Raw genomic sequence first — 25,336 nt, 5'->3', positions numbered from 1 at the left:
TTTAACGAGGTTGAAGAAAGGGGTTGTGCGTTGGGGTCCCCAGAAGGTTAACTGTCACTCCTTATAGGGGGAAGAGTATTTGTTAGAAATGAACCTCCAGACTGTTTTTCTTACTGTTAGAACTAATTCTCACTAGATAACTGTGCAATAGGGAAGCACATTTGTCTAATTGAAGTGATGGTTTTAAGAAAAGCCTAAAGAAGAGAGATTTTTTTTTTTACCCTGTAATATCAAGATGGTGTGGTATAAAACTGTTCAAATATTGACTTCTAATACTGTAGATATAGTATAAATTTATGTATTAAGGGCAAGAAGGTTGAGTTCACCCATAAGACTTTGTCTTAGTCATTTTCATCTCTGATTTAAAATGTTTAAGGGCATTGCTTTAAACAGGTAAAGAAGGTATTCTAAGTTTAGAGTAAAGTTAATCTTTTTATTCTCTTCTTTTGCAGATATGAAGTGCAGAGACTCCCATTCACGGCTCTCCATTCTGTTTCCTGCAACAGCACACACTCTGATGGGTATCTCACCTGTTTGGAAATGGCTTATTTTAATATATTTTATTTTAAATTTCTTGTCCTCCGGTCAAGATACCAGAGTCCTTTTCCTATTTGGGAGAAAAAAAAAACCATTTAAAATACTGAAAGCGCTTGTAAAAAAAAAAAAAAAAAATGTTGAAGTAGGGTGTTTGGGCAGGGGGGAAGATGGGAGCCGGAGCCTTTACAATTAATTACTTCTGTACATTGTGTAATCTCAAATTTTTTTTTTTTTTTTTTTTTTTTTTTTTTGGTTTTTCTTTTTTTGAGAATTTTGGATTAGGACTTTTTGCACTTTTGTTTTCATAGTTAGAAAGCAGAATAAGACCAGTGTGCTTTCTGCTGATGTGTTTAATAGTGAAGGAGAGAGACTCAGTAGTGTGTATGCTATTGAATCAAACAGAAATGAAGGCCAGTGATTGTGTGAGAATCTGGATTTCAAATCTGCAAAAGGAAGGTGCAAAAAGGTAAGTTGTTCCTGGCAATGGAATGGATAGTGCTTTTCTCTGTTGAGGTGCTCATGGTGTTGGTGTTTTATTTTATTTTAAAAAATTTTCTTTGATAGGAAATTGCAATTTGTTGTTTGAGTTCTACTTTGCTAACCATGCTTCTTATAGACAGCAATTTCTTTGCTTGAAGGAGGTATTTTTATTGCAAACCTTTTGCATTTTAATGTTTTAAAGTGAAAGGATTCTGTCATTAAAGTTTTTTTTTAAAAGGTCGTTAAGGAAACCATATCAGCCTTTCAACAAATACTTATTGAACACATCTGTGACTAAGGCACCTCTTAGTGTTTTGAATGTTATGAGATACAGTCCCTGCCTTCTGGAAGCTTATATATGGGAGGTAGCCGTTGTGGAATTGGTGAGGAAATAACAGTTTTTAAAATTTAGCACTTGAAGGAATTATTATTGGACAAATGATTGACTAGTTGGGTATCTCTTTTTCATAATATAATTTGGAAAAATGGATCTGTCCATATATTTTGTAATCTGTGCTTTACCTTGATTGCATACTTGCATGTGCAGTTTGGGGTTAACTGATGATCCAGGAGATAGTCTTCATAGATTATACCATGACTATAGTAATCAGCTGCTTTAAAAACAGTTTGTGTCCTATTTGAATTGGCTGTTTAATTAAACCTTTGGCTAAAAATAACAAGAACTTCCTATTGAGTGCTTATTATGTACCAGGCATTGTACCACTTGCTTTAGTCTTTATAACTCTGGTGGTATTTTTCATTTATATAGGAGGAAATTGAAGTTCATTTAATTTGGCCAGTCACTGCGCCTATGGCAAAGTAAGGATTCAAGTGTAGGTTGATCTGATTCTGAAGCCTATACATTTTCTATTTTCATATTAGACAGTTGGGCTGGCAAATTTTCTTTTAAACAGTAAGTAAAGAATTGCAGATTTCTGAAATTTAGTGCCTATCTTGATTTCAGTAGTTATATGGGATAATACAGAGGGTATGAGTGTTGGAGCCAAGCAGATTCTTCAGTCAGGTAATAGCCATGAGACCCTTCTGCTCTGCACCTTCCCCATTTCCTTAGCTGTAAATTGCAGAACACAAAGCAGTCTCTGAAGTCTTGGTTCTTGTTCAAGGAGACAGGAAAGAATTACATTTGGGAGACTCCTAAGTGCCTCAATGTATGTGCATGGTTTTCTTCAATCTTTAAAAGGGCCAGTTAATGCTTTTGATTATTTTATTCTGACATTATGAATGGTACAGAAATGTCTTTTAACATTGGAAGAGTTGTTCACTGTGTAGAAAAGTGTTCAGTCCTAGTGTACAGCTTTTCATATATATGGATTGATCCGGAGTCTGCTTTTGTAAGCATTTGATGTTCTTCACCCTCCTGTCATTGTATTATTTTTTGCCTTATTTTTAGTTATTTGATTGAAGAACACATTTTTGAATCTTTTTGTGGAGAAAAGGAATAGGACACATGTGATTGGAAAAGAAAAAAGAAAGTGGTAGTACCACTTACTGAAAAGTAGATTGATCTGGGCAGAGTGTCAGAGTAATTGGGGTCTGACTCCTGGTGCCAGGCTTTCTATTAACACTGTAACTTTGGGCAAATCTTTATGCTTCTTTGGGCTCCAGTCTGTAGTCTGTGAGGCTAATTCATTTTGACTTTAGGCAGTTCACAAACCCAAACATTAAACAAACTTCATGCCTCAGTTTATGTATTTTTGTAAAATAAATAGGGTGACCAGGAGGTCTGGTTTTCCTGTACCACCCCAGTTTGATTACTTCCTCCTCATATCTTCAAAGTAGCTTGCTTTGGCTACTATTTAAATGACATGGTCACCCTAAAAATGAAGATACTTGAATATCTGGTTAAAAACTGCTTTTATGTAGCTTAGGATTTATGAAACTGAATACCCTTTAAGGCATTCTTTAGTTTATTCTAGGTTCCTCCACTGTTGTTTTATACCCAGCTCTCTTAGGTAGTTTAAATTACATGCCTACTCCTGATTTCATTAGCAATATGTAATGACAATAATACTAGCAGATAAAAATAATCAACTAACCCACAAATTCAGTTTGGTTTTCTTACTCCCTTTTCTTCCTTAACCTTAAGCGTTTGAAATTTTGACATAAGTACATTTGTTTCATTTAGCATTATATAATAAGCATTCCTTCAGGTTGCTAAACTGTCTTAGTGATTATTTTAGACAGAATAATAAATCAGTGGTTGTACCATAATTTTGTTTTGTATTTTATTATGGGAAATGAACCTCCTTGTACGTATCATTCTTGCTTTGACGTTTATCAATTCTTAGTCACACTCCTTTCATCATATGCCCACCTCCACTGGATTATTTTGAAGCAAATTCTAAACCTATTTCTTTACCATAAGAATTTTGGTATAGATCTCTGAAAAGATAAGGACTTTAAAACCATAATTGTACTGTTGTTACCACAGCCCAAATAATGGCAGCAGTTTCTTTCTATTATCCTGTGGCCAGTCAGTGTAAAAATTTCATAGTGCATCTCAAAATTAACATCTCAGTATCTAAGTTTTGTTCAAATTAGGATCCAAATAAAGTTTATACTTAGTAATTGGTTGATGAGTTTCATAAGTTTTTCTTTGGTAGTTCTCTTCAATTTATTCCCTTGCAGTTTATTTGTTAAACTGTTGACTTTGGCAGAACTTTCCACATTCTGGATTTTTTTCCAGTTGCATCCCATTGGATGAATTTTCATGATTTTTAAAAGTAGTTCTTTTCCTTCAGGAGCAAACTGAAGGTGCAACAGCCACAGTCCCCTGAGGACCTCTTTCGAAAGCCTCTCTTCCCTAGTTTGGGTCAGTAGAAATGATACAGGTGTCACTTGCCTGCTTGCACACTGTAGACCTATCGCTTAAACACACTTCCAACTTTAATAACTCCAAATATAGAAAAATTTAACCAGTGAGGATTTTCTGCAGAGGGCAAAAGGCTACAGCCCCAGTTTCTGAAAACGTAGTTTCAGCCTTCTCAATCCCTACCTGAAGGAACAGTATATACCGGGACCTATGGTTTCTAACTACACAGAGGGATCATTTAAATTGTTTATTACTGCTCTCCACATCTTAAAAAGTAGTTCTAAAGCTACTTTGAAATCCTGAAAAATCTCTCTGAATTCCATTTTATTTGATACGAATTAAGGAGTCATGAAGTAAATGTTTATGCCTAAAAACCCTGTGCATTTTAATTTTGTGGTACATGCTTATTAAAAGTTGCAGCTAGTTACATTTTAGACTTGACCTTTTACAAATATTGACTTGTGTGTGTCTATGGGGTACTGTTGCATTAAAAAGAATTGAGGTGATTTCTTTAAAAAACTTCAGATTTCACTAAGTTCTTAAAACAGTTTGTAGAATATTTATTTGTTTTTTTTAAGGAAATATAAACCAAGACAATGATTTTCTTTCTTTACAGAGACCATGAAACGTATGGTGCAATAGCTCTACTTTTGGTGGGAAAAATATACAGCCATTCTGGTGAAGCAGTGAGTAGTGGTATTAGTAGCTTATATTAAGCATCCAGGTTGAGAATTTAGGTCCTGAAGTAGTATGCTTGAATGCTTGTGTTGAGTTGTACATATTTAAAACACTTAAATTTTTATTTTATTTATTTATTTTTGGTGATTATACTGCTTATATCCCAAGGTGTTGATAAAAGGGTCCCATAGTAAGATAGCACAGAGGCAAGTGCCGACTACTTTCTGACCCAGACAGTTTTAGGACACCCACTACTAAATCAATATATATGTTATATTGAGAGTGCGCTCTTCCATAGCATGTTGGACTGCAAGGATTTTCTTTTTAAGAGGTGATAATTGTTGGACATTAAAAACCTAGTTTGAGTGTAAAGAATCCTGTAACATCATGCTATTAAAAACAGATTTTAAAGCTAAATTTTATAAACTAGATAAACTAGATGTAGACACAAACTATGCCAGGCATGTTTTATTGGACTTGGGGTTTCTAATGAGGCTAATTTTCAGCCTTTTATATGTAAGACAGACCATACTTCACTATATACTGTTTTAAAGCAAAGTTGTTGATGAAAATCGGCTTATCTTCCTAAGATCTGTTTTTCTGTGGGGAGCTATTAAAGAGTTTGTGTAGTATGTGCTCATCTTCTCTGTTATGGCTGAGTTGATGTCACAATGATTAAAAAAAAAGTTCTTCATAGTTATTTGTGCCTATGAAGTACATCCTTATTTCTTGATATTGGCCCTGTTCTTCCTAAATTCCAGATTAATTCAGGCACACATTACCAGCAGAACAGAGCTTGCTCTAGTTAGTGTCTGATCTTGCAAGAGAGTAAGTGGAGGTTAAGTTACACTGGGTGGATTTAAAAGAATGTTTTTGCTAAACATGTTGGGCAGTGGTTCTCCAAACAAATGTGCTTAAGCTCCAATTTGCAGTTTTAACCAAGATGATTCTGATGCAGGTGATTCTTGTACCATATTTGGAGATAACTAATATTTAAGGAGTGGTTTTGCCAAAATAGTAGGACCATAAATTTGTTAAACCTGTTTTAAAAGTTACTGGTTAATTTTGATTGGGATGTAATTACAAAGTAAGCAGTACATGTGGAGATGGGCCACTTGGCTGGCAAATCTAGATCCTTAGTATAGAACTGGCAAATAGGTATCCTAAATCTGGTTACCCACTAGAAATTTAGTAGTCTATAACTTTTATCTTTTTTCCTTGGACCAGTTTTATATAGTCACCTTAAAATAGAATAGTGGTTTTTAGCCTTTTAAAACTCATACCTCCGAAATATTTGATTTCACTGTCTGCATATTCCCATCTTCTAGGAAGGTTGCCAATCTTTACTTTCTGTAATTAACAGTAGCCACTATGTATTTCCCACTCTTAAACTAGGTCCTAGGCCAAGCACTTTGTATACATTGTTTTCACTTGACTCTCTGGAAAATCCAATGAAGTAAATTCTGCTAATCCCCATTTCACAGATAAAGACACTAAGGCACAGAGAGATTAAGTAAATTGCCTGAAATTCTAAGTGGTAGATATTAGTAGGTAGTTTACAGATGCCCTTTTTGAACAATATGCAATTCTCTAAGATTGGAAAACAATCATGGTCTAAGTCTAATACACTTCACTGTTTTTATCATTACCATTTAGCTTATGATTTTGATGGGGTGGGTAGAAATGATAGATTCCTTGTTCTCTCAACCGGGCAATAGTTGCTTGCTTTTAAAATATGAATTGCTGGGGGGTGAGTGGTGCCAGGTGGCTCAGTCAGTTAAGCATCTGAGTTAACTGAGACTGAGTTAACTTAACTCAGTCAGTTAAGCATCTGACTCTTGATTTAGGCTCAGGTCATGATTTCAGTTCAGGTTTGTGAGTTCGAGCCCCGTGTCGGGGCTCGGTGCTGACAGCACAGGGCCTGCTTGGGATTGTCTCTCCCTCTTGCTCTGCCCTTCTCCTGCTTGTGCGTGTGTGCTCTCTCTCTCAAATAAGTAAACTTAAAAAAAAAATGAATTGCTTGGAGCGCCTGGGTGGTTTGGTTGAGTGTTTGACTCTTGGTTTCGCCTAGGGTTGTGATCTTAGGGTTGTGGGTTCGAGGGCTTCACATCAGGCTGCGAGCTGAGGGTGGAGTGGAGCCTTCTTGAAATTACATCTCTCCTGCGCCTCTCCCTGGCTTGCTCTGTCTCTTAAAAAAAAAAAGGGGGGGGGCGGGATTGCTCTTCACTCCAATTTAGTGAATACTTTGGGCATTTTTGGAAATGGGGTTGCTTCATATATGGTCCTGGGATGTTTTGCCAACTACTGAATAGCTTAATTGGAAAATAATTTGAAGACTAAAATATTGTAAGTTGTTGAACAGCCGGTTTTTGGTAAAATGTGAATAGAAAAATAAATTGAATAAATTGTCTTAAAAAAGTCTGTTGAGAAATCATTTAGGCCTCTGTGTGGTGGACCCCATTAGACATAATACAAAAGAGATATTAAAAGTACTTAGAATTCATAATATAAAGTTTGCAAACTGATGAGTGTTCACATTAATGAAAAGGATCCTTTGATACCAGTGTTCATTTTCTTGGGAAAATGTCAACTGTGTTGCTCCACGTGATGTATAAAAGTGAAGTCAAGATTTGTCTGCTCTTGACTGGTGTTGAGCAGCCGACTTGACACATGCTTCCTGAGTTCCGAGCCCTTCACTGGGATCCCTGCTGTCAGCACAGAGCCTGCTTCGAATCCTCTGTCCCTCTCTCTCCCCAGCTTGTGCACGCTTTCTCAAAAATAAACATTTAAAAAAAAATCAAGAGTTTACTATTAAGGAGTTAAATAATTTGACTACCATACAGATTTTATTACTATTTTTACTTTGAAAAAGACTGAAGCATAGGGGCGCCCAGATGGCTCAGTCAGTTAAGCTTCTGACTTCAGCTCAGGTCATGATCTCGCAGTTTGTGGGTTCGAGCCCTGCATCAGGCCCTGTGCTGACAGCTCAGAGCCTGGAGCCTGCTTGGGATTCTGTGTCTCCCTCTCTTTGCTGCTCCCCTGCTTGCACTATGTCTCTCTCTCTCTCTCTCTCTCTCTCTCTCTCTCAAAAATAAATAAACATTAAAAAAAATTAAAAAAAAAAAAAAAAAGACTGAAGCATAAGTTTATCCAGAGTTCTCTCCATCTTTATTTCCAAACTTAGTTATCCAGGTAGGTTTTTAGAGGATTGGTTGAAGGTACATGATTGGGAGCTTAAAATCGAAATTATTAGTGTTTAACTCCCTGACCCCTCCAAAAGCTATCCATATTTTATAAGAGGGTTGAATAGACTTTTCAAAGATTGAGTATATTTTTTTAATTTAGATGTTATTTAAAAATTTTTATGCAGCCTCTCTCCCTACCAGTTAATTTTAAAAGATATTTCCTGGGATTCTAGTTCATAATTGGTGCATGTTTTGTTTTTCTGTTGCTAAAGTCATCCTCCCTCGCTCCTTGCCCATTTGGGTACCCATAGTCCCTGCAGATTGCTCTTTTAATACTTGTAGTTTTTAATTAAAAACATGATCCATATTCACTTATATTTAATAAAATGAATACATTTTAACTTTAATAGTTACCATATATTGTGCCTACTTATTATGTTCTAGGCCCTAAGGTGAGCGATTATGCATATTCTCAATCTAGATGACAGTTCTTTGAAGTTACTTAACTGCAGTTCCAGTATCGAAAAAGCTCTTAAAACTGAACTTTTTTGTTACTTTTTTGGTGACTATTTCATCTATTTATCTATCAAACCTTTACATCTACTTATCCCATTTAGTGTGAATTTTCTTTCATTTCATTGCTGAAGTATTAATATGCTTGATGATAGGCTGCTTGTTATCTCAAAAACCAGAAAAATTCTGAACTGGGAAGCCTGTCTATCTCCACAGGGTTCTGAAAAGAGCGTATGGAGCTGTCAGCTCCTCCACTCCCTTAGTGGGGAGTGGAGGTGGAAGAAAGAGGATAAGTAACTTGATGAAACGGAGGTAGTGGTCGTAGCAGCAGCAGTGAGGAACCTGACTTTGGTTAACTGCACGGATTCATGTACTGGCTCTACTACGTACCAGCCGTGTGATCGTGGGAAGATCACTTAACCCTGTCTAAAATGGGGACAGGTCTAACACTTCACTAAAAGCGTTGTGGTGATGAAATCAATTAGTGAAAATAAGTATATATTAGAATAGTTGTTAGCATGTAGTAAGTGCTATATGTGTTAACTAAGTGGCAGATGTAAGCAATATGGGTTTGCTTGACTAGACACTCACCCTAAATCCTGTTATGTTGCAGTGTAATCTTTACCTTTAAAACACCTTAAAAGGACCGTAGAAGCTTCAGATGATATCTGTGACGTATAACTTGGCCTTTTTAATAAAGAAGAGTGACATTTACATTTTACTAGGGAATGAGTAAGTAGGAGATGCTTGCAAAATATATGGTGTGGTGTATTTTTTTTTTTTTTTTTTTTTAACACACTGCTGCTTGGGGCAAATGGCTTTTGAGGAAATTTTGGGCTTTGTCATGAAGAAAAAGTTACAGTCTCAGAGAAATTTAGTCCTTATAGTGTTTCTACTTACTCTATATGCTTTTAAAACATTGAATAGGGCTTAGCTTTGAGAATGACATATTTCAGTGAGGGAAAAGAATATAATTTTGTGCTTTTCTTTACACTTATTAAATGATAGAACCAGACTAGCATGGCTGAGCCTGTTTTTATTTTTTTAAATTTGTTTGAGAGAGGGAAAGCACAAGCAGGGGAAGAGCAGAGGTGGGGTGGGGGGGGGGGGGAGAGCTGGACCTTGGTCCTGTGACTGTGAGATCATGACCCTAGCTGAAACCAACAGTCAGTTACTTAACTGAGCCACCCAGGTAGTTTCTGAGCTAAAGTTTTATCAAAATGATGGAGACCCTTCTGATCCCATCACTGTACAATCAGAAGCCTTCATTGGTCTTGTCCTTTTTGGGGGGGGGGGGGCAATTAAAAAAAATGTTTAGTTTTGAGAGTGTGAGTGGGGGAGTGGCAGAGAGCAAGAGAGAGGGGCAGAGTGAGAGAGAGAGAGAGAGAGAGAGAGAGAGAGAGAGAGGATCCAAAACAGGCTCTATGCTGACAGCAGAAAGCCCAACTCAGGGCTGGAACTCAGGAACCTCAAGATCATGACCTGAGCCAAAGTCAGATGCTTAGTGGACTGAGCCATCCAGGTGCCCCTTTCTTGGTTTTGTTTTAAGTGACTAGTTTTCTCCCTTCACCATCCTCTCACCGAACTTTCATAGCAGTGCCCTCCCTCATGCACAGTGTCTCTGGCATGCGTTCTCTTTCTGCCAGATGGATTATCTTTGTTATTGCCTATGTAAGCTGAATTCTTAACCTCTCTCCTATGGAATAGGGAATCAGGTTGCTCTGTGGTGACTCCTAGTGCATCTGGTCATCTGCTGATTTTTTTGTGACACCTGTTCACTGTTTCTTTCTTTCTTTCTTTCTTTCTTTCTTTCTTTCTTTCTTTCTTTCTTTCTTTCTTTCTTTCTTTCTTTCTTTCTTTCTTTCTTTCTTCTCTTCTTTCTTTCTTTCTCTTCCTTTCTTTCATTTTCTTCCTTTCTTTCATTTTCTTCCTTTCTTTCATTTTTGAGAGATAGAACAAGTGGGGGAGAGGCAGAGAGAGAAAGAGGGAGACATAGAATCTGATGCAGGCTCCAGGCTCTGAGTTGTCAGCACAGAGCCTGGCCTGGGGCTTAAACCCACCAGCTGTGAGATCATGACCTGAGCTGAAGTTGGACACTTAACTGACTGAGCCACCCAGTCGTCCCAGTGTTTCACTTTTTTAAACCAGCTTAAATTGGTTACCAGCATTCACAAATGGGTAACCACTTTTTACCACTCCCTGTTTCACTCTTCAGTAAATCTGTCTAGGTCCTTCTCGGTGTAGGCCATTTCCTACAAAGCTCATTGCCTGGTCACTAATCCACTGTGATTTCTTCCCTCTCAAGTCTGTAGTTTCTTTTGGCAACAAGTATTACATTCTGGTCTTGCCTACTGAAGTTGGGTTCTAGGACTGAGGCTTGGTTTTATACTGTGAATAATTAGCATAGTTGTATCTGAATATAGATTTTGTGCTTAGTGGTACTTGAAGTGCATTTGTTGGCATTTCTGCTTAAGTAGGACAAGTTTTTTTTTTTTTTTTTTTTTTTTAAGTAGGCTCCGAATCAGTGTGAGGCTTGAACTTATGACCCTGAGAACGAGAGTTGAGTGCTCTACTGACTGAGCCAGCCAGGTGCCTCCAATTTTTCTTTTTTATGTACCTTCTTTGCTTAAATGTTTTGGTGGAGTTGAGGTGAACTAAATTTAAGATTATACCTTTTAAAAACTAATTAAAAAAATTTTTTTAACGTTTATTTATTTTTGAGAGACAGAGCGCAAGTAGGGAAGGGGCAGAGAGAGGGAGACACAGAAGCCGAAGCAGGCTCCAGGCTCTGAGCTGTCTGCACACAGCCCGATGCGGGGCTCGAACTCACAAACTGCGAGATCATGACCTGAGCCGGAGTCGGGCGCTTAACCGACTGAGCCACCCAGGTGCCCCAATTAATTTTTAAAACCTTTTTATCTTAAAATAATTTCAAACACAGCAGAGAACTCTTATAAGCCCTTTATCTAGATTCACTAATTTTTTAGCATTTTGCCATGTTTGCTTTATTATTCTTTCAATGTATTTTTTTCTTGAACTATTTTGAGAGTAGGTTGCATACATCATTGTCCTTTACCTCTTAATACTTGTGCATTTATTTCTTAAATCAATATAGTTTTCAAATCCAGGAAACATTCACAGAGGACTTTAATTTGCAGCCCATATTTCATTTTGTCAATTTTCCCAATAATGTCCTTTAAAGCTTTTTTCCTCCTCCAGTAAATGACCATGTATTGTATTTAGTTGCCATATAATATAGGCTACATGTAATAGGGACTGTTCCTCAATATTGGTTTGTCTGATAGTTGCTTACGTGAGGTTCAAGCTATACAGGCAGGGCGGTGTTCTCAGGGCGCCACGTCTGCAGGCACATATTCCTTATTTGCCCTCATTGGTGCTGTTCACTTGGATTGTACTCAAGTCAAGGTATTGTTCTGTTATTCCTCAGTGTAGTGACTCTTTGCCTTGCACTAATCATTCCATTACTACCATGAAAATATACTGCTCATCAAACTTTTCCCTTCTGTATTAGGTAGATATATAATTAAAAATTATTTTTAAATTTTAAAAGGCGCATATTGTGTTCCATCCTAACCAGTTTTAAGTGTGTAGTTCCGTAACTAGTGTTAAGTAGGTTCACATCGTTGTGAAACAGATCTCCAGAACTTTTCAGTCTTCTAAAACTACAACTCTAGACCCATGAAATAACTCCCCATTTCCCCTTCCCCCAGCCCCTGACAACCACCATTCTACTTTGTTTCTCTGAATTTGACTGACTTAGATGTCTTATAGTGGAATCATATGGTATCTGTTTTGACTTACTGCACTTAGCATAATGTCAAGGTTTATCTTTATCTATGTTGTAACGTGACAATTTACATTTTAAGGCTGAATAATATTCCATTGTATGTACATACCGCATTTATTTACCCATCTGTCTTTTGATGGGCACTTGGATTGTTTCCACTTCTTAGCTATTGTGAATAATGCTGCTATGAACACGGGTGTGCAATTATCTCTTTGAGACCCTGTTTTCAGTTATTTTGGATATATACCCAGAACTGTGTGTACAGGCGTGAAGTTTTAATTTTGGGGGGCTTAGAGGCACATTTTTATTTTGTAAAATTTTCTGTTGTGTACAGCTTATTAATTTCATTTGTCCTAAGATTAAATTTTGACATGATAACCAATCTCCAGAGATGTAATGTGAACCAAAATCGTGCTTTACGGTTTCCTCCTTTGAGTTAGCCTGTTGCTAATTTAAGGAAGAAGTAATTTCTGAAAACATCTACTTGAGTTGAAATCAGAATTATTATTTTTCAAGTGGTTAACTGCATATAATTTTTTCCTACTGTAGATTCTTTAAGAGAACATAATTCTGGGAAGGAAAAGTTTCTTTTTGTTTTCTGTTTATTGGAGGGAGGTCTGGTTCAGCCAGAACACTGGGGTCTGTCTCAGCTAACCTCCTGAATTATTTTCTGAGTGTTGAATTCCTCGGGACCCCTGTTTGCTTGCCTAAAATAGTAATACCTTAGTTTTTTGTTTCTTTATTTTTACTGTACAATATTTTTAAAAGAATTTCCTCCTACAGTTGGAGCTTGGCAACCAGAATTTGAAGGAAGAAAATGAGAATCAGTTGTGCACTGTTAAGCTGTTGTAAACAGGAAGGAAAAGAGTATAATCCTAGGTCAGAGATGAGGTGATTGAGGTTGCTGTGAAGTTAATGCAGATAAACAAAATACCGGCATTTAAAAAACACTTTCAGAATAAGAGGTAAGAGTTGTTGGTAAACATTTTTTGCTTTGTTTGAAGTGTTCCTGTGGAAAGGGAATTTGAATGATAATTTTTACTCTAAGAAGTGATGCCTAATTTAGGTATAGGATTGATTGGTAATGCTAGAAATCTTAAGCAAGCAAATATCATAATTTTATTAGTGGGTGATTAAGAGCTTCATTTAGTCAAAGCTAGAATCCTCCATGGAATTCAGACCTCTAAAGTAGAACCCAAATATTAGAAAACATTCTTATCATTCCTCTAATAGTCACATTTTGAATTTTGCTGTATTAAATACTTTATATTACATTGGTTTCACCTTTACATTAGCTGAGGATACTTTTCCTTTCTTTCTTGCCTTGACACAAAATAACAAGCACCAGTATTCTCCCTCCTCAAGATTTTGGCATTCATTACTCCAAAATTATTAAGAAGATAACTAGTTTTAAAACTTAATTTTATAGATTCACAGGAATTTGCCAAGGTAGTTCAGAGAGGTCTCTGGTGTACTTCACCTGGTTTTCCTCGGAAGCTATTTTTATTTTTTAAAAAAGTTTTTAAAAGATTAAAAACCAATTTTTTTTAAAGTTTATTTTGAGAGAGCCAGCTTAGGTGGGGAAGGGGCAGAGGGAGAGAGAGAATCCCAAGCAGACTCTGATAGTGCAGAGCCCGATGTGGGGCTGAAACTCACAAACCACGAGGTCATGACCTGAGCTAAAGTTAGGTGCTGAACTGACTGAGCCACCCAGGCACCTCTTTAAAAGATTATTTTTATTTTTATTATTAATTTCTTTAAAAGATTTTTAAAGTAATCTCTGTACCCAACATGAGGCTCAAACTCACAATCCTGAGATCCAAAGTCACATATTCCACCAACTGAGCCAGCCAGGTGCCCCAGTAGCTTTTTCTTTTTTTCTTATTTTTTTTTAAAGGTTTACTTATTTTTGAGAGCGAGAGAGAGCGAGCGAGCAGGGGAGGGGCAGAGAGAGAGGGAGACACAGAACCTGAAGCAGAATCCAGGCTGTCAGCTGTCAGCACAGAGCCCACTGCAGGGGCTTGAACTCACAGGCCATGAGATCATGAGCTGAGCCAAAGTTGGGATACTTTACTGACTGAACCAGCCAAGGTACCCAGGCGCTATTTTTAATTAAGCTATAATACCTGAATATTTTTCCTTTAGAGTTTTTGGGTAGTGGTTAAAGATTACTGAAAATAGGTAAGGGTTAGGATGAGTCCCTGATACATTAATACCTTCGTGCTGCACAAAGAAGGGGTGAGGAAAAGAGGAAAGATGCTTTGTGTCTTATTTATTACTCAAATATTTGTGAAAAGTTCTTTTAGAAAAAGCTCAGGCAAGGGATGTTAGTCAGCCTTCACCTCTCCGTGATTGAAGTCTTCCTCTGCTGAGGTCACCCTTTGAACACTCAAAGGAGACCTAAATACCTTCACCTTAGAAAAAGCTAAAGCAAAAGTTCTTGTTAAAAATTTAAATTCTGCTTTCCACCCTAGGGGAGGGTCTTAGGATTGCCTTGTGGCAAGGGCTTAGGAATCTCCATTTTCAACCACCACAGAGTATTATGTTGCAGATTTTGAGAAATTAGATTTTGTGATTTTTTTTTTTTTTTAAGACATGACCTTTTTTTTTTTTTTTTTTTTTTTTTTTAAATCCATGCCCAACCTGAGGCTTGAACTCATGACTCTGACTGAGATCAAGAGTCACATGCTCTACTGACTGAGCCAGCCAGGTGCCCCAAGAGGGTATAGTTTTGTAGCTACTTTATATTCTTATTAAGGTTACAGTATCGTAAATTAGTGGTTTTCAAACTTTTGAGCATAGTTACAAATATATTTTATGTGAGTATCTGTATATACATACATAGATGAAACGGATTCATTGCAGTTTCATATATTTACACTCTGATTTTAAAAATTTAAATCATAGTTGTGATCCTAGAAATTGATATCTCAACCAGCATCTCCACCCTTAGTTACTAAGTGTTGCCCATGTTAGGGAGACATATTAGGGAGACAACTGAGATGGAGTGGTACATTGATACCCCTTTTCTTCTTAAAGTGATTTAATCTTTCTGGTCCTTTGAGAAAGTTTCCTTAACAAATATTTTTCTGCTTTTGCCAGTCTTGCACCACTCACAGTTACCAGCTTGGCTCCCCCCACCCCCACCCCCTCTTTCAGTGCCATATTACACAATGAAGTGCCTTCCTGTGTTAGTAAAAAAAAAAAAAAAAAAAAATTTAATGCTTGTATTTTATATGCTTAAGAGGGAAAGGCGAGGGAAAAACCCCAGGTATGAAGTTAATGTTTTTATTAAACTCTCTGAGGAAAAATATCAGATTCCACAGCTTATTTGATATAAAGTTCTAAAATAATTGGCTAGATCATCCCACTTTGAGATTATAAATTAAGGTTATAGAAATGTTCCTTAAGTCTAGTAAATTAGTTGAAAATAGGATCAAATTAATTAAATGAAGTAAATTTTAGTCAAGAAAAATGGCTGACATTTTCCTGTTAATCCTTACCTGAATCCTTAGTGGTAGGAAATAGTGTTACCCATTTACACAAAAACTATTATCTAGTGAGGTTTAGTAACACCTATGGATATAGAGTTGGTAAGAACAGGTGTGAAAGTTTACCTCAGACATTACGATGATTATGGTTTTAGTTATGCCTAATAAAGGAATGGCATGTTTTTTTTTGTTCCACTGTGAAAACACCATGTGAGAGTGCAGGGGGGCAAAATGATAGCTTCTTAAGTGGTAGAAATTTTATTGCTAATACCAATTGTGGATCTCACCTTAGATAAGTTACATTGTTTTATATAGCTCTATGATAAAATCCAAGAATCACCTGTCTTGTTCTGTCATCTTGAAAAAGTGGTCATTGAGCATATAAGAGAACAGGCTAAATGCCCAGAGTGCCTTGCAAGTAAATAGGAAGCCAACATTAAGTACCAGATACTAGAATAGAAAGCCACTTGGCAGAGTCTGATAGAGAGTGTCCTTTGTGGATTAGCCCAGATTCAAATTTGTCCCACCCTAGGTAAAAGCTTTCCTCTTCCTTTGTAGTTTGTAAGTATTTCTCTCAAACTGTTGGTTTGTGGTCACCAAATAGAAGACTTCAGGAAGAAAATGATTTGGGTGTTAGAACCAGATAGAACTTAGTGGTGTTGGCTCTTAGTATATCCCTGTCCGCGTTTGGGTGTGTTTATAGTCCTAAGAATGTAATCTCAACATTTCTTCCCAACAGAGATATTCTGAACCCTTTGGGGGACATAAGGACATTTTAGAGAGTAGAGAGTATGAGAACCAAGACTCATTCTCATGGAAAACAGACATGTAAAACACTTGCATCTTATGAGTTCAGGCTGCCTGAAGCCGGTCCGTGGGTTCCAAGCACCTCTGCCATAAGGATTGACATTAGAATTGTATTCACTGGTATTCAAACAGCATCAAATAGTGCTTAAAAGTAATGTGTTGTATATGATGACATTTTTTTGGTAGTGTGACTTTATTTTTATGTGCAGGAATCTGAGTGTGGCAAGTTTAGCTTTAAGAGTTCTTGATGTTTAGCCCAGGAGGATTAAACCACAGTGATTTCTAAGTCTACATGAGAAACAAGGTCATGTTGACCCCTGTTTTATTAGAAACGGAGAATTGTAAAGATTCGTGTTCTGTACCAGTGCTTTGCAAATTTGGTCGGGACCAGTTTTAAAATCCATGTAATGTGTCATATCACATAATATGAGGTTAAAAGTATTTAGTGAAACTGTGGCATAAGTGTCTATATATGTATACATGCATGTATACATAAATGTTTTAGATTGCAGTGTGAAAATACTTTTTCAATGTGTGATGTGTGTTTTAAACAGTTAGAAAGCCACAGCTCTATACCTGTCTGCTTGTGTGCTAACTTGAGCATCTGAATGTCTCATATTTTTATGATTTTGCGGGGCAGGAGGTAGATGAAGGGCTGAAGAGTTAGGGTGCAAGATGAGTAAAGGAGCACAGCTGTCTTTGAGTCTTTAGTGATTAAACAAAGTTGAGATGGGGTTTTACTGATTCAGTGTTTTGGGGTAGTTAAGGCTGAATTTGTTTTGTGAAGCTTTTGAAAGCTCATGTAACCAGAGAGAGAGATGTATGTTGCAGATTCATAGTCGCATTTACTAGACTTGTCCGTAGTCCAGCGAATGTAATATCAAATGTCATTTCATATTAAGCTATCTGATAGAATGAATGCCTTTCTGATCCAAGACTGAAAGGTCTATTTTAAATAATCTCAGTTATTCTGGCACTGCTTAGAACAATCGTTTGAGTTTATACCTAGACATATAATCTGTTTAGCCCTAAGATATGGGACCAATGAAAAATTGAAGGGCTTTGGGATTTTGGGGGTGAGGTGGTCAGTTGGTGTTTGTTTTTATTCTTTAATATGAAATAGTTTTCAGGAAAGCCATACAAACAAACATTAGGTGTTGTTGCAGTTTAAGAAACTGAATCTTAGACCCTTACTTAATGACTTCTTTTTTTCTTTCATTTCTTTCCAAGGTTTGGGCCCCATGGGATCCCTGTGACAGTATTTCCCAAAAGGGAATATAAGGACAAACCTGAAGCCATGCAGCTCCAAAGTAATACATTCCAAGAAGGGACGGAAGTCAAGCGTGAAGTGAACAGTGCTGTTCCTGATGACTCTTCTCCAGTCTCGCCTCCCGAGCCGAGACTGGCTGAAAGCCTGTGGACTTGCAAACCACCACCTCTCTTCCATGAAGGAGCACCTTATCCTCCCCCTTTGTTTATCAGGGACACATATAACCAGTCAATACCTCAGCCACCTCCTCGGAAAATCAAGCGACCCAAACGAAAAATGTACAGGGAAGAGCCTACTTCAATAATGAATGCTATTAAACTACGACCCAGGCAAGTCCTGTGTGACAAATGTAAAAACAGTGTTGTTGCTGAAAAAAAGGAAATTAGAAAAGGTAGCAGTGCAAGTGACTCTTCTAAATATGAAGACAAGAAACGGAAAAACGAAAGTGTAACTACTGTGAACAAAAAACTGAAAACTGACCATAAAGTGGATGGGAAAAACCAAAATGAAAGCCAGAGAAGAAATACTGTGGTTAAGGTTTCCAGTATTGCTCACAGCAGAGGCAGAGTAGTCAAAGTTTCTGCTCAGGCAAATACATCAAAAGCTCAGTTAAGTACTAAAAAAGTGCTCCAGAGTAAGAACATGGATCATGCAAAAGCTCGGGAAGTGTTGAAAATTGCCAAAGAAAAGGCACAGAAGAAGCAGAGCGAAACCTCTACATCCAAAAATGCACACTCAAAAGTCCATTTCACACGTCGATATCAGAGTCCTAGCTCAGGTTCCCTTCCACCCCGGGTTCGTTTAAAACCACAGAGGTACAGGAACGAAGAGAATGACTCTTCTTTGAAGACAGGACTTGAGAAAATGCGGAGTGGCAAGATGGCACCCAAGCCCCAGTCTCGCTGCACCTCCACCCGCTCAGCAGGTGAGGCCCCTTCAGAAAATCAGAGTCCCTCAAAAGGCCCCGAAGAGGCCAGCAGTGAGGTTCAGGACACCAATGACGTGCTTGTGCCTGGTGAGCGGGATGAACCACAGACACTGGGCAAAAAGGGCAGCAAAAGCAGTATCTCTGTTTACATGACCCTAAATCAAAAGAAACCTGACTCTTCCAGTGCTTCCGTGTGTAGCATTGATAGCACAGATGATTTGAAATCCTCCAACTCTGAGTGTAGTTCTTCTGAAAGCTTTGATTTTCCTCCAGGCAGTATGCATGCACCTTCCACCTCCTCCACTTCCTCCTCTTCAAAGGAAGAGAAAAAGCTCAGTAATTCCTTGAAAATGAAAGTCTTTTCCAAAAACGTCTCTAAATGCGTCACACCAGATGGCAGGACCATATGTGTAGGGGACATTGTTTGGGCCAAGATCTATGGCTTTCCTTGGTGGCCAGCCCGTATTCTTACTATAACTGTGAGCCGGAAAGATAGCGGCCTTTTAGTCCGACAGGAGGCCCGTATTTCATGGTTTGGGTCTCCAACAACCTCTTTTCTTGCTCTTTCGCAACTCTCCCCCTTTTTAGAAAACTTCCAGTCACGCTTTAATAAGAAGAGAAAGGGCCTGTATCGCAAGGCTATCACAGAGGCGGCTAAGGCTGCCAAGCAGCTGACCCCTGAAGTGCGGGCTCTGTTGACACAGTTTGAAACGTGAACATGGACAGTAAGGTAGGCAAGAACCATCGGAAGGCGCCACAGATTTTCTAGTCTAGTTAGGAGTAACTTCTACAAAATAGCTTGGCCAAATCGGAGAGAGAAATTGTACTCAGTTGGCTGCTTTTTCATACTTACCTTATAGCCATTTTTAGACTGAAAGCTAAAATTGAACAAGCAATCAATTTGACTTAAGGAAGTGAGATTTCAGCAGTATTTTTCAGTTTTGAAGTCAAACCATCCCAAGGCTTAGGAGCCATAGCCTCAACTGAAAATGAATTTTTGCAGGGACTGTTAATTGCCATTTGTACCTTGTACTGTATGTGTGTATATTTATATATATACACACGCATACATATATGTGTGTATATGCATACATACATATATACATACATACACACATACACATATATATGTATGTGTGTGTATATATATATATATATATAAGATAGAGCCTGTCACTATGTGACACAGGTTGCATATTTGGGATTGCAGTAAGGGCTGGTGAGCTGGGGGCGGGGGGTGGTAATAGTGTGGATATTTAATGACGTCTTGTTTTTAATTAATGAACACTTAGCCTTTCTATGTGCATAATGGCGCAAGAGTTTGATACTTAGGTGTTTTGACAGACTGAGATGCTTGCTATTCAGTTGCAGACTGGGGAAAGAGCCCGGTATTTGGGGTTAAGACTTTCAAGGCTGACTAGGTTTTTGAATCATCACTCTCTTTTGTCCAATGGGGATTTAACAAAAACTTTCAAATTTCTGGTTTGGGAGTTTAGGTAGGTTTGTCTTTGGATGTGTAAATAGTTGATTGGTAAATTTGGTCAGATTTCTCCTGACTGGCTGTTCCTAAATTCTTAGGATACGTCCTGGTAAATTACACTTTGTGAATTAATTGTCATATGTGTAATTGTTGCATTTTGGATGTACCTAATTTGATAATTTTTAAAAGATATTTCCGTTTAAGGTATCTGTTTGCAGGTCAGAAAATGAGAAAATGTAATTGTGTAATGCTCTGAAATGTAAAAAAAAAAAAAAAAAGCTGTAAATAAAATCGACTAAATCCAAATTATTTGTGTGTGTTTCTCAAAAAGCTTTGAAAAATTTCAAGATGGTAGAAAATTATTTGTTAGTGTGTAGAGGAGATGAAAAAAATCAAACTTTTATTTTCGTATTTGTCCTATCAGAGAAAATATCTGAGTATAGATGAAATTCAAGTAAGTGATCCTCATAATCTTAAAATGAAGTTTTATAGCATATAGGTCTGATGTGCTTCTAGATTTGAGACACTCTTCCCGCCAATTTCTCATAAACGTGTGGGTTTAATTTTCCTCATTTTTAGCCTTAATATTTCATCACATGGTTCTTGTAATTACAACCAGTCTCTCTTCCACCTGGTCTTCTGCCTCAGGTATCCTTGCTTTTGGGGCTAGTAATTTAGATCACTGTTTTTCTACATGGTCCATGTAGATTTAACTTTCCATTTTTAGCTTTTCATTGTTAGTGAAAAATAGATCTGATTGCCTGTGGAGGCAAGTTTATCCCAAGACTTTTCAAGTTGCTTTCATTTTTTTGTGTGTGTCTAACTTACCTTTAAATTTGATGCAATATCAATTTGACATGGAAAATTGAAAATTTTAAGTAGAGCAACTTTTTGTGTAATTCTAAGTAATCCAATTTGAAATCTCTTAGTTACCTGTGGAATTAATGGAGATTAAAATCCATAATCTGTCAGCTTCCTTAAGGTTATGGACTTCTATGATTTATGCACTGATTTCTGCAAAAGCAAGTAGAATTTCTTCTGGGGAACTCAGTCAATGCTTTTTGATTATAATAAACACACAATTGAAAAAAACGTTGCACTTGAATAGAACATATTCTTTCCTGCAAACAGAAACAACTATACTATTTTTAAAATTCTTTGATTATAACAGGTTGAAAGACGTTCATAGCGTGATTGAGGGGTTTTAAGGAATTAAAATATTTTTTTGGGTATTTGTTTCAGATTAATGAACTTGTTCATTCAGATATTTTTGAAAGTTTGAAATCTAAGGTTCAGAAAGATTTAAACAGGGCAAAGCAAAAAGTCCCTTAAAATACGTAATTTCAAGGCTTCATGTAATGATCCAGGTGAGTTTTATCTTAACGCAGTGGGTTTGACTGTGGATATTGCTAATAAATAGTCAGAAGCTTTGGCATATGTGCTCTGGTTGCATAAACCGAATTTGATTTATTTCAGAAGCCATGGAGAAAAAGAGTAACAAAGTCCTGGTTGTTGAGTAAAATAACATCGAATTTTATGTAGTCCATACCACTGAGGGAAATGTTGAAATATAATCAAATATAATCAGTAATGTGCATGATCTCTAATTATCTTGCCAAATACTCCCTCTGTTTTAAACTGTGGCACATTTCATTTGAAGTTTCCATAGGGGAGGAAACTTTAAAGAACTGCTTAATCTTAAAATCTGTATATTCTAAACACTAACCCAACAGCTGCATAGTAGTGTTTCATTCAAATGGAGATTAAAAAAAATTTTGAGTATAGTTGACACACAGTGTTACATTAGTTTCAGGTGTACAGCATAGTGATTCATTTTCTCTGTACGTTATACCAAATAGAAATTTCTTAAACAGCTTAATGTATCCAGTAGAGATGGAGATAGAGGTGAATTGGATCATTGTAGCCATTTTCCTTTTACATTTTTCTTTAAAGTGGTCAAGAAGGAGGCATGTACTCTTTGTATGGAGATAACCAAAAGTGGTTTTTTCCCCTGGCAGAGAGAAAACTAGGCTTAGGCCAAATCACATCTCCAGTGGTCTAAAAAAAAGTGGCTTAGAATAAAGGATTAACAAGGGGAGAAACCAAGTAAAAATAAGAGGTGTAACAGCAAAAGATGTCTTTATTTCTAGAATTGGTCAGAAATTTAAAGCATCAGAGTATTTTTCTCTAGTTTCCCAGAACAGCCAAGTGTTAATCTAAAAGGGGTATCTTTTCGACTCATTTATAGATGTGGAACCAGAGATCAGCAAAATAGGGAAAGTAGAATTCATTAGTCTGGAGCCCACTCATATGACCGGATGGACATGTATGTCCTATGTGCTTTTGAAGGGAAAAATCTATGAATAGTAACTTTAAGTTCATACTAAGTAGAATAGACAAGAATATAGGTATGAAGACAGACTGAAGGCAAAGAAAATGAAAGTGCTACCAAAATCAATTAAATGTGTATCTTCATTAGTGGGTTTGAATTTCTAACTTACAAAAATATTGACTTGCACCCCTATTTTGAACAGGTCATACTTAACGTTGGTTATGTTGAAGGAAAGATACACATTTGCATTCCTTTACCTACATATACAAGTTCTTTATATAGAATAACTGAATTGGGAATTAGAAAACAGGCCTACCTCAGATACTGGGTTCGGTTCAGACCACCCAATAAAGTGAGTCATTAATTTTTTGGTTTCTTAGTGCATATGCAAGTTATTTCTATTCTGTTGCAGTCTGTTAAGTGTGCAATAGCATTGTGTCTAAATAATGTATGTCTTAATTTAAAAAATAGCTTTATTGCCAAAAATTGCTAACCATCTGAGCTTTCAGTGGGTCTTTTTCCTGGTGTGGAGGGTCTGGGTTCAATGTGGATAGCTGCTGACCGATCAGGGTGGTGGTTGCTGGAGGTTGGGGTGGCTGTGGCAATTTTCTTAAAATAAGAAAATAGTAAAGTTTGCCACACCGATTGACTCTGCTTTTCATGAACGATTTATCTCTTTGTGGCATGTGATGTTGTTAGATGGCATTTTACCCACAGAAGAACTTTCGAAACTGGAGTCAGTCCTCTCAAAGTCCGTTTATCAGCTACGTTGATGTCATAGTCTAAATCTTTTGTTGTCGTGTCCACACTCTTCACAGCGTCTCCACCAGGAGTAGATTCCATCTCAAGAAACACTTTCTTTGCTCATCCATAAGAAGCACCTCCTCATCTGTTAAAGTTTTATCACGAGATTGCAGCAACTCAGTCCCATCTTCAGGCTCCACTTCTAATTCTAGTTCTCTTGCTATTTCTGCCACATCTGCAGTTACTTCCTCCACTGAAGTCTTGAACCTTCAATTTGTAAAAAAAGCAGTATCTGCGAAGCGTAGTAAAGTGAAGCGCAATAAAACGAGGTATGCCTGTACCTTAAGAAATCTATAATTTGGATCTAAAATTAGATTTTTCCTTTTAACTTGTGAATTTTTCTATGGTTTCTGCTGTGTTGGTTCATTTTTGTTTAGTACTCCTAGCAGAGAAGGGACTGGCAAATGTCTAGAAAAGTTGATAATGTTTTGATTCAGGATATTGTTTGGATTTGGGCCCAGTGAAGGCCTCCATAGGGGATTTGCTAGAAGAGAATGAAGACCCTCAGTTGGGGCAAATTTAGCGTTTGCTCTGAGATGGTATTAGGATGGTGGCAGTGAAGATCATCTCTGATTGAGATGCCTGATACAGGGAATTCAGAAATAGAACCAGGAGGAGCTGCTGCCATGCCAACTGCCAGGAGAAAATAAAAACAGCTAAGCTGAATTACTTACTTTTACCTGGTTCTGACTGAGTTAATAGGCCCTTCATAGTCTGTGTTTACAGTTCGTGTATGCCCTCACTATACAGAGTGCATAGAATTTAAAGAAAGAAAGCTTTAGCAATTTATGTGCTCTGTTGTGCTATTCTGAATAAAGGAATGGAAGGTTTAAAGTCATAGTGATATAGATGGTCTCTGTAGGGTTAGTTTTCCAGGATGTCTTAGTGTCTCTCCCATGGATAGTTGGTACCAAGAAGAGAAGCAAGTCTTCTTGTTTAGTCTCTACTCAAGAGACTTCATATTTATAGACTCAAGGATTTTTTTTTTTTTTTGAACATTTACTTATTTTTGAGAGACAGAGCATGAGCGGGAGAGGGGCAGAGAGAGGGAGACACAGAATCCAAAGTAGGGTCCAGGCTCTGAGCTGTCAGCACAGAGCCCGATGCAAGGCTCGAACCCATGGACTGAGATCATGACCTGAGCTGAAGTCGGATGCTTAACCAACTGAGCCACCCAGGAGCCCCAGTATAGACTCAAGGATTTTTTACCTTTCCTTGTGACTTTAGGTGGAAATTATTTTCTTCCTTCATATACACAGAACACTATAATTTGTTAGGGTTTTTGTTTTGTTTTGTATTTTAAAAATTAAGTACACCTCACATAAAATTTATTTTAACCGTTTTTTTAAAAAGTGTATGGCTCTGTGTCATTAAGTACATTCACATTGTGTACCCATCACCATCTTTCCACTTGTAATTTGGATTTTGATCGAAATCTTTTACATCTGGACTGATAATTTCCAAATAGCTTCTAGAACAGTAAGTTACGGGAGTGTTTTTCTTGGTCAAGCACCATGACTGGAACATGCACCTTGGTGCCTGGCTTCCAGGATTCCTTCCTGATCAGCCTGGTTAGTGCTAGAGCTGTAACTGCCTTGTGGTAAAATTTTTAGATGAGTTAGTGTGGCTGCATTTGCCTATTAAAATCACTTAAGGGTAAGTTTTAAGTTAAAACCATTCCCTCCCAGTGACAAAAACAGTTGTTTTGGACAATTTTATGAACATGGAAATCATTGAAATTATTTTACTAATGGAATTAATTAGCTTCCAAAACTTAAATTATTATTATTATTCTTTTTAACATTTATTTATTTTTGAGACAGAGAGCGTGAAGAGGGTCAGAGAAAGAGGGAGACACAGAATCTGAAACAGGCTCCAGGCTCTGAGCTGTCAGCACAGAGCCCGACGCGGGGCCCTGAACCCAGGGACCGTGAGATCATGACCTGAGCCGAAGTTGGACGCTCAACCGACTGAGCCACCCAGGCGCCCCCAAAACTTAAATTATTTACATACCATCACACTTTTTGCCATATTTTCAAATTTGTTTACTGTTACTCCCTTTGACACTTAAAAAAAATTTTTTTTTTTTGAATCTTTATTTGTGAGAGAGAGAGAGAGCGTGAGCAGAGGAGGAGCAGAGAGAGAGGGAGACACACAATCCAAAGGAGGCTCCAGGCTTGGAGCTGTCAG

The 25,336-nt window shown here is 37.4% G+C and overlaps 1 protein-coding gene across 19 annotated transcripts in view; it reads left to right on the top strand.

The window, feature by feature from the left end:
- PWWP2A (PWWP domain containing 2A) overlaps nt 1-25,336 on the top strand; it is a 130,207-nt gene that overhangs the window by 95,606 nt on the left and 9,265 nt on the right. For 4 of the 19 annotated variants that reach the window (XR_009259463.1, XM_058721954.1, XM_058722010.1 and 1 more), the window contains exons 2-3: nt 17,563-18,527; nt 23,328-23,415. Coding sequence is in view for 18 of the 19 variants with exons in the window: in XM_058721954.1 (XP_058577937.1) it covers nt 17,563-18,527; nt 23,328-23,415 (1,053 nt within the window). In the remaining variant the exon portion in view is untranslated. The other 15 variants (XM_058721963.1, XM_058722014.1, XM_058722000.1 and 12 more) reach the window with 10 other exon arrangements.

This window comes from Neofelis nebulosa, chromosome 1, assembly GCF_028018385.1.
Source record: "Neofelis nebulosa isolate mNeoNeb1 chromosome 1, mNeoNeb1.pri, whole genome shotgun sequence".
Taxonomy (NCBI): Eukaryota; Metazoa; Chordata; class Mammalia; order Carnivora; family Felidae; genus Neofelis; species Neofelis nebulosa.
Note: the sequence above shows the minus strand (reverse complement) of the source record. Positions and strands in the feature narration are given on the sequence as shown.